The sequence below is a fragment of the Pantherophis guttatus genome, chromosome 6 (assembly GCF_059756535.1).
Source record: "Pantherophis guttatus breed Tessera chromosome 6, ASM5975653v1, whole genome shotgun sequence".
Classification (NCBI taxonomy): Eukaryota; Metazoa; Chordata; class Lepidosauria; order Squamata; family Colubridae; genus Pantherophis; species Pantherophis guttatus.
The window spans coordinates 27,584,377-27,600,928 of NC_142068.1; the positions used below are offsets into that span (position 1 = coordinate 27,584,377).

The 16,552-nt window shown below is 36.3% G+C and overlaps 2 protein-coding genes across 7 annotated transcripts in view; one reads left to right on the plus strand and one right to left on the minus strand.

Annotated features, from left to right (window-relative positions):
- The window catches only part of MED12L (mediator complex subunit 12L), a 183,660-nt gene that overhangs the window by 118,041 nt on the left and 49,067 nt on the right, over positions 1–16,552 (minus strand). For 5 of the 6 annotated variants that reach the window (XR_015728582.1, XM_087872612.1, XM_034439217.3 and 2 more), the window contains exons 11-15: positions 15,717–15,848; positions 12,681–12,807; positions 12,331–12,545; positions 10,983–11,087; positions 7,725–7,907 (exon numbers count right to left, since the gene is read on the minus strand). Coding sequence is in view for 5 of the 6 variants with exons in the window: in XM_087872612.1 (XP_087728738.1) it covers positions 7,725–7,907; positions 10,983–11,087; positions 12,331–12,545; positions 12,681–12,807; positions 15,717–15,848 (762 nt within the window). In the remaining variant the exon portion in view is untranslated. The remainder of the gene's footprint in view (positions 1–7,724; positions 7,908–10,982; positions 11,088–12,330; positions 12,546–12,680; positions 12,808–15,716; positions 15,849–16,552) is intronic. The other variant, XM_034439220.3, reaches the window with a different exon arrangement.
- Positions 210–5,956, plus strand: GPR171 (G protein-coupled receptor 171). Its single transcript, XM_034439226.3, has 2 exons — positions 210–273; positions 4,879–5,956. The coding sequence occupies exon 2, from the start codon at positions 4,918–4,920 to the stop codon at positions 5,935–5,937; it is 1,020 nt and encodes a 339-aa protein (XP_034295117.2). The 5' UTR covers positions 210–273; positions 4,879–4,917; the 3' UTR covers positions 5,938–5,956.

The window sequence follows — 16,552 nt, forward strand, 5'->3', positions numbered from 1 at the left end:
ATACACAAAACCCTTCTTACAAAAACAGAAACTGGATTTTCTGGTGCTCCGACAAATTTATTTTGCTATCTTGCATGAGATATTGTTCTATAACCTTCTTTAAGCAGCTTTGAACTAGCTATCTTGCACACTTAGAGATTTTCAGCTAAGTTCTGACTTCATATGCATATGCTGGAACACTTGAAAGACACAGGAAATTCTACTTTACCAGCCACAAACCAAAGAAAGAACTCAGTGGGCAACATTAAACAGAACTGCTTCTGTATACAGCAGGTATGTACCTCTTAAATTATAATTCATTATCATTCTCAAACTATTTAATTTCATATGTAGTATTGTATTTCTTTCTAAATCTCCAGGGTAATGTTGAACTTCATCACTTACCAAGGGTTTACCCTGAGATAATTAAGCATGTGAGAAATGAAAAGGCAAGACAAACCAACTACTTCGGTGCTTTCAAATATCTAATGTAATCCTCTGACAGATACAGGAATCCATTACTGCCTCAGAGAATTGTTTGTTACATTATTTAGATCTCTAGATTTAGCAGAATGAGTGACTTTTTAAAGTGATGAGTAGAGATGTAAGTAAAACATGCCAAATATAGAACACAGCATATTTCCTCATTGCATAGATTTAATTCAAATGCATATATATATACACACGACATTTAAAAGTCTGTTAGTTAAAATGCTTAAAATCCTGGCTAATATCTCAGCTCAAAATCCCCCAAAATCCCAACAAAACACTTTGTAAGGTCTTTTAAAACTCTGGCTAAAATCCTAACCAAAATCCTAACCAAAGGTTTGGTTTATATATTTATATATATATAAATTATATATATATATAAATTGTATACAGACAGTCACTAGTAATAAATGAATAACAGCAGATTTGCCAGCTCCATTGCCACTACCATGCAATGAGCTAGTAAAAATAGCTGATCACTCCAGCTCAGCTAAGCTCCCAGTAGGACTCAAAAATGCTGGAAATTCAACAAGAGGTTCCCACAAGTAGGTATAAGCCAGTCCTGCTGTGTGTGTGTGTGTGTGTGTGTGTGTGTGTGTGTGTGTGTGTGTGTACGTGCATGCATGTGTGCATGTGTATGTAACTGTGCACAGGTAATCGCAATTGAGTGCACAGGTAATAACAATTGAAGTGAAATCCTCCGTGGATTGCCATTGGTTTGCTGCCCACGCATGCACACTGCTCGCCAAAAGCACATTGCGTGCATGTGCAGTACACACCAAACACATGCTGAATGCATGCACATGTGCAGTGCATGCCAAACATGCGCTTCACGCAAAAAAGAAGGCTTAACAAGGTAAGTAGAATAGCGAGGGCAAGGGAACAGCTGTGCCGCACAATTTAGATTCGCTAGAAATCAGCTGATTATCGGAAATACCGGTTCGGACAAACCTTTTTTTACTATCGGTTCACCCGAACTAGTAGCTTTTATCATTACCGGTTCGCCTGAACAGGTGCAAACCGGTAGCATTTCACCCCTGAATTGAGCCCAAACTTATGTTGCTAAGTGAGATGGTTAAGTGAGTTTTACCCCATTTTATGACCTTTCTTTCCATAGTTGTTAAGTGAATCACTTCAGTTGTTAAACTAGTAGCACAGTTGTTTGTTAAGTGAATCTGGCTTCCCCGTTGACTTTGCTTGTCAGAAAGTTGTAAAAGATTATCACATAACACCTCCCCCCCGGGGCACCTCAATCATCATAAATATGAACTAGTTGCCAAGTATCAGAATTTTGGTCATGTGACAATGGGATGCCGTAATAGTTGTTAAGTGTGAAAAATGTTCCTAAGTCACTTTTTTCAGTGCTTTTGTAACTTTGAATGGTCACTAAATAAATAGTTGTAAGTTGAATGACTATCTGCAGTCAGATTCATATGTTAATTTTAGTCAAAGAGTTTTAAATGCATCCATGCCACATATCTGGATGGAAAACTAACATACATATCCAATTACCTCTTGTTTTTGTACAACTCTCTTTGCAAGGGGATCAACTGGATTCCAACATTTTATCCTTTGTGTCACCAAATATTCCAAATTCCCTGAGTTAAGAATTGATCTTGTTGATAATAGTTTTTTTAAGTAATTGCAACGTTAGTTTATTTCAATGTTTTTATAGTTTACCCAGATGTTTAGACAGCTTGTGCTAATTTACCATCACACAAAACACAAAGCATAGACTAGAAACAAACAAAAAAACTAGTAGCAAAAATATTTAACTATTAAAAAAAATTATAAATGGTTATTAAAAGGGGAAAATTGGATTAATACAAAGGAAGGATCCAAACTATTGCAAATTCTGTAACTGAACATCTCAACGATGACTAAGTCAATAAAATTTTGAATGAGGGAATCATCATTTCCCGACTTGACTACTGCAATGCTCTCTACATGGGGCTCCCCTTGAAGTGCACCCGGAAGCTCCAACTGGTCCAGAATGCGGCCGCGCGACTAATTATGGGAGCAACATGGCGCTCACATGTAACATCTCTTCTATGCGAGCTGCACTGGCTTCCGGTGGCCTTCCGAGTACGCTTCAAGGTGTTGGTTCTTACCTTTAAAGTGCTCCATGGCTTAGGACCTGAGTACTTACGAGACCACCTGCTGCAACCAATAACCTCCCACCAACCAATACGCTCTCACAGAGTAGGCCTACTCATAGTACCATCATTAAAACAATGTCATCTAGTAGTTCCAAGGGAGAGAGCCTTCTCTGTGGGGACACCTACTCTTTGGAACAAAATACCCCCTGGAATACGAATAATCCCAGATCTTCGCACTTTCCGACGTGCCCTGAAGACCTTTCTGTTTCAACCAGCAGGGCTAACATAAACATCTAAATTCTATGCCAAGGTCTTAGCAGATACACGAAGTTGACTCAATTTATTATTTACTGTTTATAATATATATATATATATATATATATATATATATATATATATGTATGTATGTATGTATGTATGTATGTATGTATGTATGTATGTATATGAAATCTTAATCTGTTCACTGCCCTGAGTCCTTCGGGAGAAGGGCGGTATAGAAATTCAATAAATAAATAAATAAAAATAAATCGTAGATCAAATCTGGAAGCTGCCACATCTGATACTTTTCTAAAGAACTTAAAACTTTTCTAAAGAATTTAAACAGTCAAAAAATTCTCATGCCTTCTATGGCTTAGGAATTCAGGAGTTCAGTATTTAGTAAAAATCTGGAATTACTAACTGTAACGTATTTGTAATTATTCACCAGTTAAAACAAATTAAGTCACCAAAAGGGTTGTATTTACAGCAGTGGGAGAAAAAAGCCAGACTACAATGTGACTCTTTCTGACTGTAAAATTGCTAACTTCAAAAGGAATGTAAAAGGTTCATGGCAAGGTTTATACTACTAAGACCTCTTCAAACCATTGAAATGCCTACCTAGATTGGTACCATGTGTTATTGTTATTACAAGTTTATTCTAATGTTAACGGTAAAAGAACAGGATGCAAAACCGCCTTTGAAAAAAAACAGCACACTGAGCTTCTCTTTATTTATGGCAACCTGAGGCAGGTCTAAACCTTTTCCATAATTGTCTCTCTCTCTGCTCTATGAAGTATAGGTTGATCAGGAGAGCCCCATAGAGTTGAGTATTTTTACTTTTTTCTTGCTTTGGTTGCCTTTTTTAATTATTTTCTCTTTTCTGGGCACAACCAGAGGTGGGATTCAGCAGGTTCTGACCAGTTCTGGAGAACCGGTAGCGGAAATTTTGAGTAGTTCAGAGAACCGGTAGTAAAAATTCTGACTGGCCCTTCCCCCATCTATTCTCTGCCTCCCAAGTCCCAGCTGATCAGGAGGAAATGGGGATTTTTCAGTAACCTTCCCCTGGAGTGGGGTGGGAATGGAGATTTTACAGTATCCTTCCCCTGAAGTGGGGGAGAATAGAGATTTTACAGTATCCTTCCCCTGCCATGCCCACCAAGCCACACCCACAGAACCGGTAGTAAAAAAATTTTGAAACCCACCACTGGGCACAACATTTCTCGGTTAATTTCTTACAAAGAAATAAAAGAATGTACGAACAAATAGCCAGATAGCTGAAGTAATGCAAAAAAGATGGTCCTCTTATTCTGATTGTGAAGGTAGTGGACAATCATAATGTGATACCAATAAATGAGGATATGTATAGCTCAGGGTTGAAATAAGGGCTCCTTGGTGCTCTCTGAGCTTGCGTGTTTTCTTGCAGATGTTTTATTAACCAATCTAAGTAATAAATTTTTATGATTTCTCTTTATCTATTAATCACACTACATTTTTTTTAAGAATGAGAAGGCAAATAGTAATATTTCATATATTTATTGGAGACTCAGGATTCATTGTTTTTCATTTGGGTGAAGTTACTTTGCTTCTGTTTCCTAGCACATTTATGTTGAAGAGGAAATGACTGCTTTTATAATTTCCATTCAGTATTCATGCTTTAACAATTTACTACAATTGTTACTACTTATACTGGTACAAAAATACTACTTTTTTGCAGACTAACACCTTGAACGTGCCCACATTCTATCCAACACTACTATTTATATCTTAATTAAGCTATTTTTAAGATTATAGGCAAACAAGAGAATTTTTTCAGTCACAATGCCTGCCCTTTTTCTATCCTGACCTTATTCAAAAGCTTTTTAAAATTCTTTTCTGCATTAGTTGTAGCTCTAATTAGTTGTATACAACTAATGTATAAGTTGTGGAGCTCTTATGCAAATAAGTATGTTAGGTTGTGTGTTTCATTACTCTACCCAAACAATTATTTTTCTTCTCTCTCTCTCTTTCTTTCATTCGTTCTTTCTTTCTCATTCTCTCTCTCTTTCATTCACAGATTTGAGGTGATTCATACAACTACTTTGAAATATTTCAGATGGCTTCAACCAATTCTTCAGAATGTAATACTTATTCTCAGATTCAGCCATTCACTTATTTTTATTACTTGATTTTTCTTATTGGATTTATTGGCAGCTGTTTTGCCTTCTGGACCTTCCTGAAGACCAAGAAGCATTGCAAATGCATGAATATTTACTTAATTAACCTACTGACAGCAGATTTTTTGCTGACCCTTGCCCTCCCAGTGAAAATAATTGTAGATTTAGGAGTTGCCCCATGGAAACTGAAAATATTCCACTGTCAAGTCACAGCATGCCTGATCTACATTAATATGTACCTGTCAATCATATTCTTGGGATTTTTAAGCATGGACCGGTGCCTCCAATTAACAAAGGGATACAAGATCTATAGGATTCAGGAACCTGGTTTTGCCAAGATGATATCAGCAGTGGTATGGGTAATGGTTCTCTTCATCATGGTACCGAATATGGTTATTCCAATTACAGAGGTCGAAGAATCACCAAATGTAGGATGCATTGATTTCAAAACTAAAGTGGGAAGAGACTGGCACGTGTTTACCAATTTCATATGTACTGCAATATTTCTGTATTTTTCAGCTATGGTGCTCATCTCTAATTTTCTTGTGATCAGATTACTTTTTCAAAACAAAGGTACAGAAGGCTATCCCAGTGTAAAAAAAGCTCTGGTAAACATCCTTTTAGTTACCGCAAGCTACATCATATGTTTTCTTCCTTACCATATTGTTCGAATCCCATATACGCTGAGCCAAAGCAAAACTATAATCACAGACTGTTTTCTCAGGGAATCTCTCTACAAAGCAAAAGAATCCACTTTGCTCTTTGGTGTATCAAATCTGTGCTTTGATCCCATTTTGTATTTTTATTTTTCAAAAACATTTAGACTAACAGTGACTAAAAGTTTTGTATCCTTTCAAGGTAGACACGTTTCTCTAGATGATCAAGAAATGCATGAAACAAGAACGCCAGAGTTTCAGGTTTCAGCTGAAACTGCCATCCTTTCTACAACAGGACATTAAAAATGCATTTGTCTTCCCACTTCATTGGTATATTTTGGACTTCTATGGTTTGAATAAGGTTGAGGATTGTTGGGGGCGAGAGATGGTAAGACTGAACAGAAAGAAAACATGGACATTCCAACTCGGTGGCTCAGTGGACTGGTGGAGGAAGTGGCGGTTGGGAGGGAGAAAGCGGGAAAGGTTTTGTGGGCACACACACTCCCCCACCACTTCCACGGCCGGGTTCTCAATAAACTACGGTCTGGCACCAGGCTGCAGAGCAGGGGTTGGGGATCCCTGCTCCTGATTGCAATAAACCTCCCAGATTATATCATAATTAAATAGTAAAAATAGTAAAAATTAAATAGTAAAAATATAGGATCAGCATCATCATACAAAGCTATAATTAAAATAGTAGAAAACATATGAAAGACATGAAACATGAGCACTGGCTAAAAAGCTCATTTAATAGGCCTGGGTAAGATTTAGGTGTCACTTGTTTACTGAAAAAGGTCTCCAAAATTAGTCCAACACTATTTTCTATTTTATTCCTATCCTTATTGCACATCTGCTATTGCTAAAGCAGAACAAATGTGTCTCAGATCATTATTCCCAATTTGATGTCCTTCAAAGCTATGGAAATATTAAGTACCTTTCAATAGAAAATACAGTTTTCAAAGAATTTCATTAGAAGAAACTTCCAGATTTTTTTCCTTTTGGGTAACTTCATGCAATCCTTTCTTTTAAGAGGGACTGTACTATTTTCTATTACTATTATTATTCTCTGAAGGACACCTTCTCAAAAAAGCTGAAAATGTTAGTCCTATACAAAGGAATGTCTAACTGACCCCAGGAACATGGAGATAGAACATTGGTCCAAGAAAGAGGATTTGAAGGAGATGTGAAAGAGACTAAAACTAATTCTGCCTTAATTACACAAGGTATCAGTTGATCCAAAGAAATACTTTGGTAGGCTTTAAACATTATTTCATCCTATTTACAATAAGGAGCATTTCCAAAATATAAGTTAATCTGACTTTGTATCCTTTAAGAGTTTGAAATTTAAAACAGGTATTCTAAGCATGGCAGTAACTTAATAAATTTAAATTGCTGACAATTTTCAGACATACAATCAGGAGGACACCCAGTTTTCAAAAATTGAGGGGGCACAGATTGCCAACTCTGGCTCTAACCCTAATATCTCAAACCTGTGAAATAGTGCACCTTTCAAAAGGCCAGCATTTTTTATTCTTTATAAAATTTATGGTGCTTTCACTACACAAAATGCTTTTATCTGTCTGGCCAAGTTCCTGAAGTTTTCTTGGCAAGATATTCAGAAGTGGTTTGCCACTGCTTTCTTTTTAGGATTGAGAGAGAGTGACTGGCCCAATGCATAAAATGGGATCAGAACTCACAGTCTCTCGATTAACTACTACACCAAACTGACTCTCTGAAGGTAAAGTCTATATAACAAAAAATTCATTCATAGGAGTCAAATCTTTTAAATTATATCATAATGTTGATTCTATCCATCCCAAGTTACATTTATATAATTTATTAGGTCCCATTACATATAACAGAAGTTTAGTTATGATTAAACTATTACTCTTTTCAGTGAAGCTTAAATAATGGAGAAGCCAGTTAAAGAGCGAGTTTCAATCCAGCTAAATTGTGATGTAGACTACAAATGACAGTAAATTGGGAACCTGAGAAACTTACACAGACACATTTCCTAATTAATATATATGAAATGGATCTCATTGTTCAGAATTTTGCATCAACTCTTAAAGATGGGAAGGGTTACTTACCAAAGGTATAGGAAAATGTGTAGCGTACTGCAAATGTCGAAGGAGGTGGTAATTTGATGGAAAAATCAGCTCCCTTCCTTTTTCTTTCTTTGTAGACTTTTCATTATTTACTGAAGCTCTTCTGTTTTGTACTGGTATTGAATTCAGATTTTCACAAGACTCCCCAGGCATTGGAGAAAAGATCTAGGCCATTTAAAATATTTAATATTATAAACATAAATGTCCTCCAGATTTATAGTATGGTTATTTTTTTTTAAAAAAAAGAAAGAAACAAGAAATAAATCAATGGTATCTATGATTTATTTTGAATGTAATGGAATTAACTTGAAATATGTAATAGTGAAAATATGTGTAATCCATAGATGTTAATGAGGAGGTTGGAATAGCATTCAGTACTAACAATATAATAGTTGCTATTCTAACAAACCCTCTATATTCCATGAAAGTAGCAACAGACAATTTTAATGAACAACTTCCTCTTCCACCTCCTAGCCTTTATGTTGCAGTAATAAGAAAACGGAGCCAATGCAAAGCTTTTGAGTAAAAAGACATAAAGATTAAGTAACCGTTTCTAATGCCAAAGAAACCTGCCTGTGTACAGGTAGTTCCCGACTTACAACTGTTTGTTAAGTGACCGTTCAAAGTGACAACAGCACTGAAAAAGTGACTTATGACCATTTTTCATATTGATGTCTGTTGCAGTATCGCCATGGTAACATGATCAAAATTTGGATGCTTGGCAACTGTCCTGTATTTATGATGGTTGCAATGTCCCTGGATCACATTCTACCACACCTGGGAGATGCAGGGCCTTTTCGCATCCACCATGCCCTGGAAGCCCAGGACTTTCCTCATCATGTCCAGGTCCACTTAGGTTTGCTTTTTTCTGCAGTGGCAGGCATGCCTAGTGAATCTGAGATGTGACTTTCCTACCAAAGCTGCCTCACACCATCCCATAAGGCAGGCCCCATTCTCATGAACATTGGACATTCATGAGACATTCATGTTCTCATGAACATTCTTCTCCAAGTCATGTGACAAGGGTCCTTCCAAACTATAAAAAATGATTGTATTTGCTAACCCATGCACAGAAGAAAATACCTTCTCCAGAGTGGAGAGACAATGCTTGAATCATGGGGTGCAAGGCCAGTTTTTGCAACCCAATGGAGGGGTTGAGCTCCAGTCAGCAGGCAATTCTTTCAGCCACCCCTGAAATGAGGGAAGTCCTCTCAGCAGGTGGGCAGCAGCCTGAAACCTTTCCTGCCTGCTTTCCCACTGACTTTCTAAGGAAGCCAACAGAGAAGATTGTAAATGGCAATCACATGATTGGGAGGGGGTACTTGGCAACTAGTTGTTAAGTGAATATCCATTGCCATGCAACTGAAAAGTGGTCATGTGATCATGGGGGGGAGGAAAACTTTATATTCTTGGCAGTTCTTGGGGCTTGAAGAATGGCCCACATAACATCACTGTTCTACAAGCTGCCTTGGTTGCCAGTCTGCTTCCGGGTGCAATTCAAGGTGTTGATAATCAATCACCTGTAAAGCCCTTCATGGCATGAGTCCAGACTACTTGAGGGATTGTCTCATCCCACTGAGATTGGCCCATCCCTTCTGTGCCAGTAGAAAAGACATTCTGTGGGCCCTGTCAACCTGTTTGTTCTGGCCAGAGGTTCCAGAAGGGCCTTCTTTGCCATTGCACCTGGGACATCTTGTGAGGTTGGCCCCAACCCTCCTGATCTTTTGTCAGGGCCTAAAGACCTGGCTTTGGCACTTAGATTGGGACCCAATGGAGGAGCATCACAGTGGAGGTGATTGATCAGTTAACAACAGATCCTCCTTCCCTCGCCATCTCTAATTGGATCATTGTGTTTGTAGGTATTTATTTATTTATTTATTTATTATTTTATTTTATTCAATTTGTATACCGCCCTTCTCCTAGTGGACTCAGGGCGGTGCACAGCCAGAACTAAAAAACATACCAATACAAAATTTGTTTATTTTAATATATGTACATATTTTTATCTTGTATAATTGTAAACTGCCCAGAGTTTACAAACAAACAAACAAACAAACACACACACACAATAATTTTACCATATCCAAAAGTGTTCTACGGGCTATATAGCACACTTCCCAAGGCCACCATAACTTTGAATGGCTCATTAAAGGACCAATTCTAAGTCGAGAACTACCAGATGTTTGGTTCAATATGCATGCAGATATTTGTAAGTTTTGATATATCTAAACATCCAGTTCCTTCACTGCAATTTGCAACAATCATATTTGCAATCATTTTACTGCAGGATTTCTATTGACTCACACCACTGATCTAATTAACTTAGTACTGCCAGTTAGCAGTAACTCTCCAGGATTTTAGCAAATGGACAATCTGACATTTCGGTTTGGTTTGGTTTGTTTACTTCAAATAAGCAACAGTCTCAATTAGCATGCCCAACAGAGATAGTTTCTTTAAAAGTACTTTTTCAACTCTTCCCTATGCTACTGATATAAAGATTGGAAATAGCCCATCACGCAATAAGGTGAAGAGCCTATAAACCCAGGCTAACATTGAATTAAATGCTTACAATTAATTCTATATAAATGGGGGGGACGGGGGACGATTGACCTGTTTCAGAAACATCTAAAACTAATAGTTCCTATTTTATAAAGGAAACAATTACAGTACACTTTTGTACAATACTGTACATCAAGGAAATGTAAAACATATTTATTTATTTTTCTTATTTTATAATATGGGAAATATTCATCTTTGTTGTCAGGCCACTGATGACTGATTATTCTGAAGTGCTTATTTCTACACATCACACTATGCTCAAACATCCTCTTTGGGATCTTGGCACTCTACATGCTGAAATTTGCTTCAGATGATGTGGCTATCCATGTTACAGTAACAAATAAGGGCAAACATGGCTAGAAGGTCTATGAAAGGATTTGTATTTCAGGATTTTTGAAGGAAAAAGCAAAAATAATATGAAGTTATGCTTGAACTTGTACATGATGCATTCACCACAATGGCATTTTGAACATTAGTGAAACTAGATGAAGCAGCTTGAAAACCTAATGTGATACTGTTTTGCAGAATAACAGTAGATTTCTGCTAGACAAGTTGAGGTATGTGAAAATGTGAAAAGAAACGTACAGCAGATAAGCAGAGCATATTCCATGATGTCATGTAGCAAAGGGAAGAATGAATAAATACATAGTTTGTGGGTTTAAAATAAGGAGTTAAACCTACTGGAAATTCCGAACCAAAGTCTGTCTTAAAGTCATTCTTGTCTACATCATCAAAAATATTAGTGGTTCCTGAGTCAATATACATGTGTTCCATAAGACTATGTTCCTAATTGTCACCAAAGAGACAAAAACAAAAATGTGAGTCAGAATGTAGTGAAAATCCTTTGGACCGTTAACAAATTATATGAATTCAAGCATAATATAGATTACTGATTATATGCAGGAAGAGTAAATACTTTATAATAGTCAATGGACATTACAATCAAGATAGATTATCTTTGGTATTGTGTTTAAAACGATAAAGTTAACAAGCTTGAGTCGACTGTACTCAGGAGATCAGTCTGTAAGTTTGTTTACAATTGAATGAATGATCTCCCAGGAAATGTGCTTCAATGAAGAGGAAGAAGAAAAAGTGTAGCAAACCAGTTTTGACTGATCTAGAGGATTACAATTTCTCTAAGGCATCGTAAATTACAATGTATTTAAAAGCTGGAAGGAAATACTCTTGTAGTTCCAAATAATAAGCAGTCTTAAATATATGCTTGTAAATTTCCTCTTGCACAACTGGCCTTGTTATCCTTCTCCCAACCATATCCCATCTCTCAACCTTTTCTCAAGGTTGTTTCTGGAGGGTTCCCCATTTCCCTAGTGCTGATGATTTAACTAGTTGGGTATTGAAACATCTGCAAGAAAAGCACCAAATTCAGAAAGCATCAAGGGCCCCACAGACATTGCTGGATTTTTCCAAATGCTTGCAAATGCTAACTATATCTTCTCTCCTGTGTTGGTGTCCCCACACAGGAGTAACAGATTTGCACTAACTATTGTGACCTTTTAAAGATGTGTTTCTTAGGACATCACAAGTAGCTGTTGCCTGGCATGTTTTGGCACAATGATTCCATAACATTTATTATTGCTTCTTTAATTTTTTTAACATTATATTTGTATTGTGGCTTTTAAACTTTGTTGTGTTTGTTTTTATTATTGTAAATCACAGGAGTTGTATATTTTTGGGAAGTATTTGAATGAAAGAAATTTATCTACTTTTTTTTCAAAAGTAACTATTTCTATTGTTGTTGTTTTTATAAATACCATAAATACCATTTGATCTAAGGGAGCCAGATAATTACATGACAGTCAAGAAGCATTTTATTTCATTTCATCCAGTAGTAGCCATGAGAGCCAAAGATTATGGCAAATCACAAATTATCTTTTAAATTTATTGTTTCAGATTTCTTCTGACGTTATATCAATTCACAAATCAAATAATCCAATCTTACACACATACACTATTTATTAAATTTAAATGCCACTCATCTCCAGGTTTAAGGCAACAATGGATTCCTTACCTCAAGTTTCACATCATGTTCCTTAGAATAGTGCTCATCCATGTTTTCCCCAGTTGGTGACCGTGCTCTAGAAGCTGCAGTGACAGATAAGTCTCCACGTGATATTAAAGTGCACATGTAAGCATCATGCGAGAAAACATCATGCCGTATAAATTCACCAAAAAGCAGCACTAGGTTCACAAATTCTGTTTTTTCATATCCACTGTTTGGATCAGCTGACAATAGATAAAAGAGTTGAATTTTGTTAAACTCCCAATAAATCCAAATAAGTACAAAAAGTAATACAGTTGCTGGAAAAAATGTTATATGTACTTAATCCTAATTTAGAACAGATATAATTAGATACTTACGTAAAGAGGGGGCTTGAGTATCTAAAAATCTAAGGAGAACATTCTGAAAAACAGGGAGGCTAGATCCAGCAAATGATGCTGAAGAAATTGATTCCTTTTCATCCATGATTTCAACTTCACCACATCTCTATAAAAGTATATAAAATAAAATAATAAACGTGTGGTATCATAGCTGTAAAAATTACTTTCATCCCCCTCTTTTCCCAGAAATTACAAAGAACAGCTAAATTAAGAAGAAATGACTTATCAATTCATTTGTAATAGGAACAATGTGATAATCTATGAAGAAATCTAATTTAAGAGTTACTTGAATCTTGGCTTAGTAAAACACAAATACAAATTAAGAAACTGCATTCCAGTGTCACTGTGTGGTTGTTGTTTTTGCTAAAGGCTATTCTTATATCGCTCACCCACTAGAACTATAGAAGATAACTTTGGTTGATTATTATTATCTGTTAACAACAATGTGAAATCACAGCTACCAGTTCCTTAGCTGAGAGTGGTCTTCATACACATCAGTTCATTCCAAGAAACTAGAACATTGTTATTTATCTGTGGATCCAAGTGTGGCCTTTTCCAACCCACATAAGCAAATTTTGAAGATGCACAGATTTTCTATATCTGATGTGCTATGAGCCAAAACTTTATATTCTGTATTTAGCAATCCCACAATATTTTAATGTTTATTTTCAGCTATTTTTTCAATTCTATGTTCCCACTCATTTTTCATTATGGGTACATAATAGGTTTTGCAGATAGTTCAGTGAATCATTATTGTGACTATGTTATGTTGTTGTTTATAATCAATTTGTGTGATCGTTTTCCATGTGATGAATCTATTATTTTCTCTGTTTTTTTGCAAAATCTGCACTTTGAATCACTTGATGATTTTTCAGTTCTATCCTTGATTGCATTGCTTCAAATAGCTTGGTCTGGCAGAGTCAAAATTAAGCCTTCAGTTTCTTTCTTTTTTTTTTTATGTTTGAGGCTGTGCCAGATTTATCTGAATCCACTTCCCTTTTGATCTTTGGCAGAAATTAAACCTTTCCATTGACAGCATTCTGTACTTGTTTTTATTACAATATTTTGAAATTCACTTTTTTGTTTCCTGTACATTTAGTTAGTTCCCATTTTTAACTTGCATTAATTGTTGTTTTTGGCTGTCTTTTACATAACTAGCCAATGTTCATGGAAATTCTCAGTCATCCAGGTCATGGTTGTCCCAAAGGTGCTTTTTCAAAGGCAAATGGACTTTGTTGTTCCTTGAAAATGTTTCACTTTATCTAAACAGGACGTATGTGGTGTCGTATCCCTCCCCCTCTGTTGAGAGAGGGATGTTCAATCTTAATGTAGATGGCCTCTTTGACCCACTCTTTCAAACCAAAAGAAGTTTGAACCAAAAGAGGTTTGAAAGACGGGTCAAAGAGGCCATCTACATTAAGATTGAACAGCCCACTCTCAACAGAGGGGGACGGATACAACACCACCTGTTTACAACACCATCCTTTCAGCAGTTCCAAGAAGGTTCCACACTCATTCCACTCATTTGTACGATTTTGGTGACCTTGAAGCACAGATAAAGCCTCAATGACTCCAAAATTGGTGCTAATGACCAGATGACTGTGAAGAATATAAATCCTTCCATCCATTCAGTCAGAACTGAAGAAGCATATTGGATGAAAAGCAAAACATCTTCTAGGAAAAACAAAGCCCAGTTTCCTTTGAATAAGCACATTTGATCAGCCAGTTCATGCTTTTCTTTTTGACAGTTTGTTTGACCAGAAGTAAACCTCTGCTTCCATTTCTGGAGGGCAGGTATAATCTATTAATATCACTACAGGAATGTAATATATAGCAGGGTTGAAATGCTCCCGGTTCGGACCAGATTGCCCAATCCGGTAGCGATGTCAGTGGGTGGTTCGGAGAACCGGTAGCAAAAATCCCTGCATCCCACTACCATGCCCAGCTGAGCTGCACGATCATCAGAGGCTTTTTTTTTCTTTTAAAAGCATTTTTTCTACACCCTCTTCCGACGAAAAAATGCTTTTAAAAGTACAAAAAAAAAAGCCTCTGATGATCGTGCGGCTCAGCTGGGATCGTCAGAGGCTTTTCAAAGCATTTTTTTTCTGCAACCTCTTGGTCGAAGAGGTGGTAAAATAATAGTTCAAGTCCTAATCAAGAACCTATAAACTATTGAGACCTAAGACCATCTGAGCTTATAGGCAGTTCCAAGTGGATGGTTTTTTGCAAAGTCGCAATATTGAGGTCTAATAAGTTCAAAATTTCCATGTAGCTGGCAGCCATTTGGGTATTGCTCCAAAGATATAACCATTGATTTATTCCTCCATAGTAGCTCAACTTCAATTATAATTTTATAAATCTTATAAATTTGTTGATTTTATTTTCTAGTGTGAACATTTTAAAATAACTATTGATAGCTATTGCTGCTTATTCTTTCATTTGCTATAAACCTCAAGGGATCAGTTGATTGCAGTAGATATACATTCAACAAATAAATAAATGAATACACTCTTCAACACTGGAACATCTTTTATAACCTTTCTGTAAATAGACACTAATGAGACTAATAAGATTCTAGGTTGCATACAAATATTATCTACAGAGAACAAAATAATTAATGCAAGCCTCCATGAGTTACATGAATAAATAGGAACTATTGCATCTATCCATTATATTTAAATATATTTTTGTACATGATGTAGTAAAAGATAATATTTAACCATAGCTTGAAAAATCATTTCAGCAGTTTTAAAGTTGCAGTTTAATATTTTCTTTAAGTTATACAATTTTGATTATGTTCCCTCTATAAATTCAGAGTGAACTATAGGAAATCCCATATGTAAATGTTTTTTCATTGTTTTGTTCCAAAAATGTGAGAAGCATGCTAAAGCTCCTTTAGAATTATCCTAAAGTTTCTCTGTAGACAGATTTGCATTGCAGATCAGCAACATGATCTTGAGCTCTAAAAGTCAAACCAAATTTTCCTCTAGAAATGAAGACTAGCAGATAACTTACTTCTGCCTCAATTTCAGTTTGCCTCTTCTCCAATAGTTTAGCTACAGCCATTGCCCGGTGCTTACCAGATCTTTTACTACTCACAGCCCATTCGCAAAGCAATGTTACAACAGCTTCATCATTAGGTGCAACCTATTAAATCACAAAAGCAAATCTGTTATTCATTTGAGTGTTAGAACATTTTAAAGAATATAATATTAGAATATTTTATTATTTATTTATTTATTTATTTATTTTGATTTGTAAACTGCCCTTCTCCAACAGGACTCAGGGCGGTGAACAGCCGAGATAAAACAGAGCATACAAAATTTAAAAAACAGTTTAAAAGGTAATTAAATAATTTTGGCCACAATTTAAAACAACCCAATTAAAACCAATTTCAAATTAAAACCGAAACGGATGGGATCAAGCCAGCCCAGCTAGGTGAAATAAATGAGTTTTCAGGGCCCGACGAAAAGTCCAGAGGTCTGGTATTAGAGTTTTACACTTTTATCAAGACTCATAAATCATGTTTTATTTTGGTTTCTTTGAGATTCGTTGACCTTCTTATCCTTCACTATTCACAGCCTTGAAGATAGCTTGCCCAGAGAAGTGAGATAAAATGTACATTTCAAGAACAGCTTCTTAATTAAATGCATTCTCAAAAGACTTAAGATTCCTTGGAAAGGAAGGAAGGAAGGAAGGAAGGAAGGAAGGAAGGAAGGAAGGAAGGAAGGAAGGAAGGAAGGAAGGAAGGGGGAAGGGAGGGACGGAGGGAGGGGAGAGGGAATTAGGTGACTGGGTAAAGGGGTGGTGATATTGTAAAAGAGTCTTAATCAGAAATGAGAGGTCCCACC

Excerpts from the sequence above, each read along its gene's own strand:
- GPR171 (XM_034439226.3), top strand. The coding sequence starts at position 4,918 with ATGGCTTCAACCAATTCTTCAGAATGTAATACTTATTCTCAGATTCAG.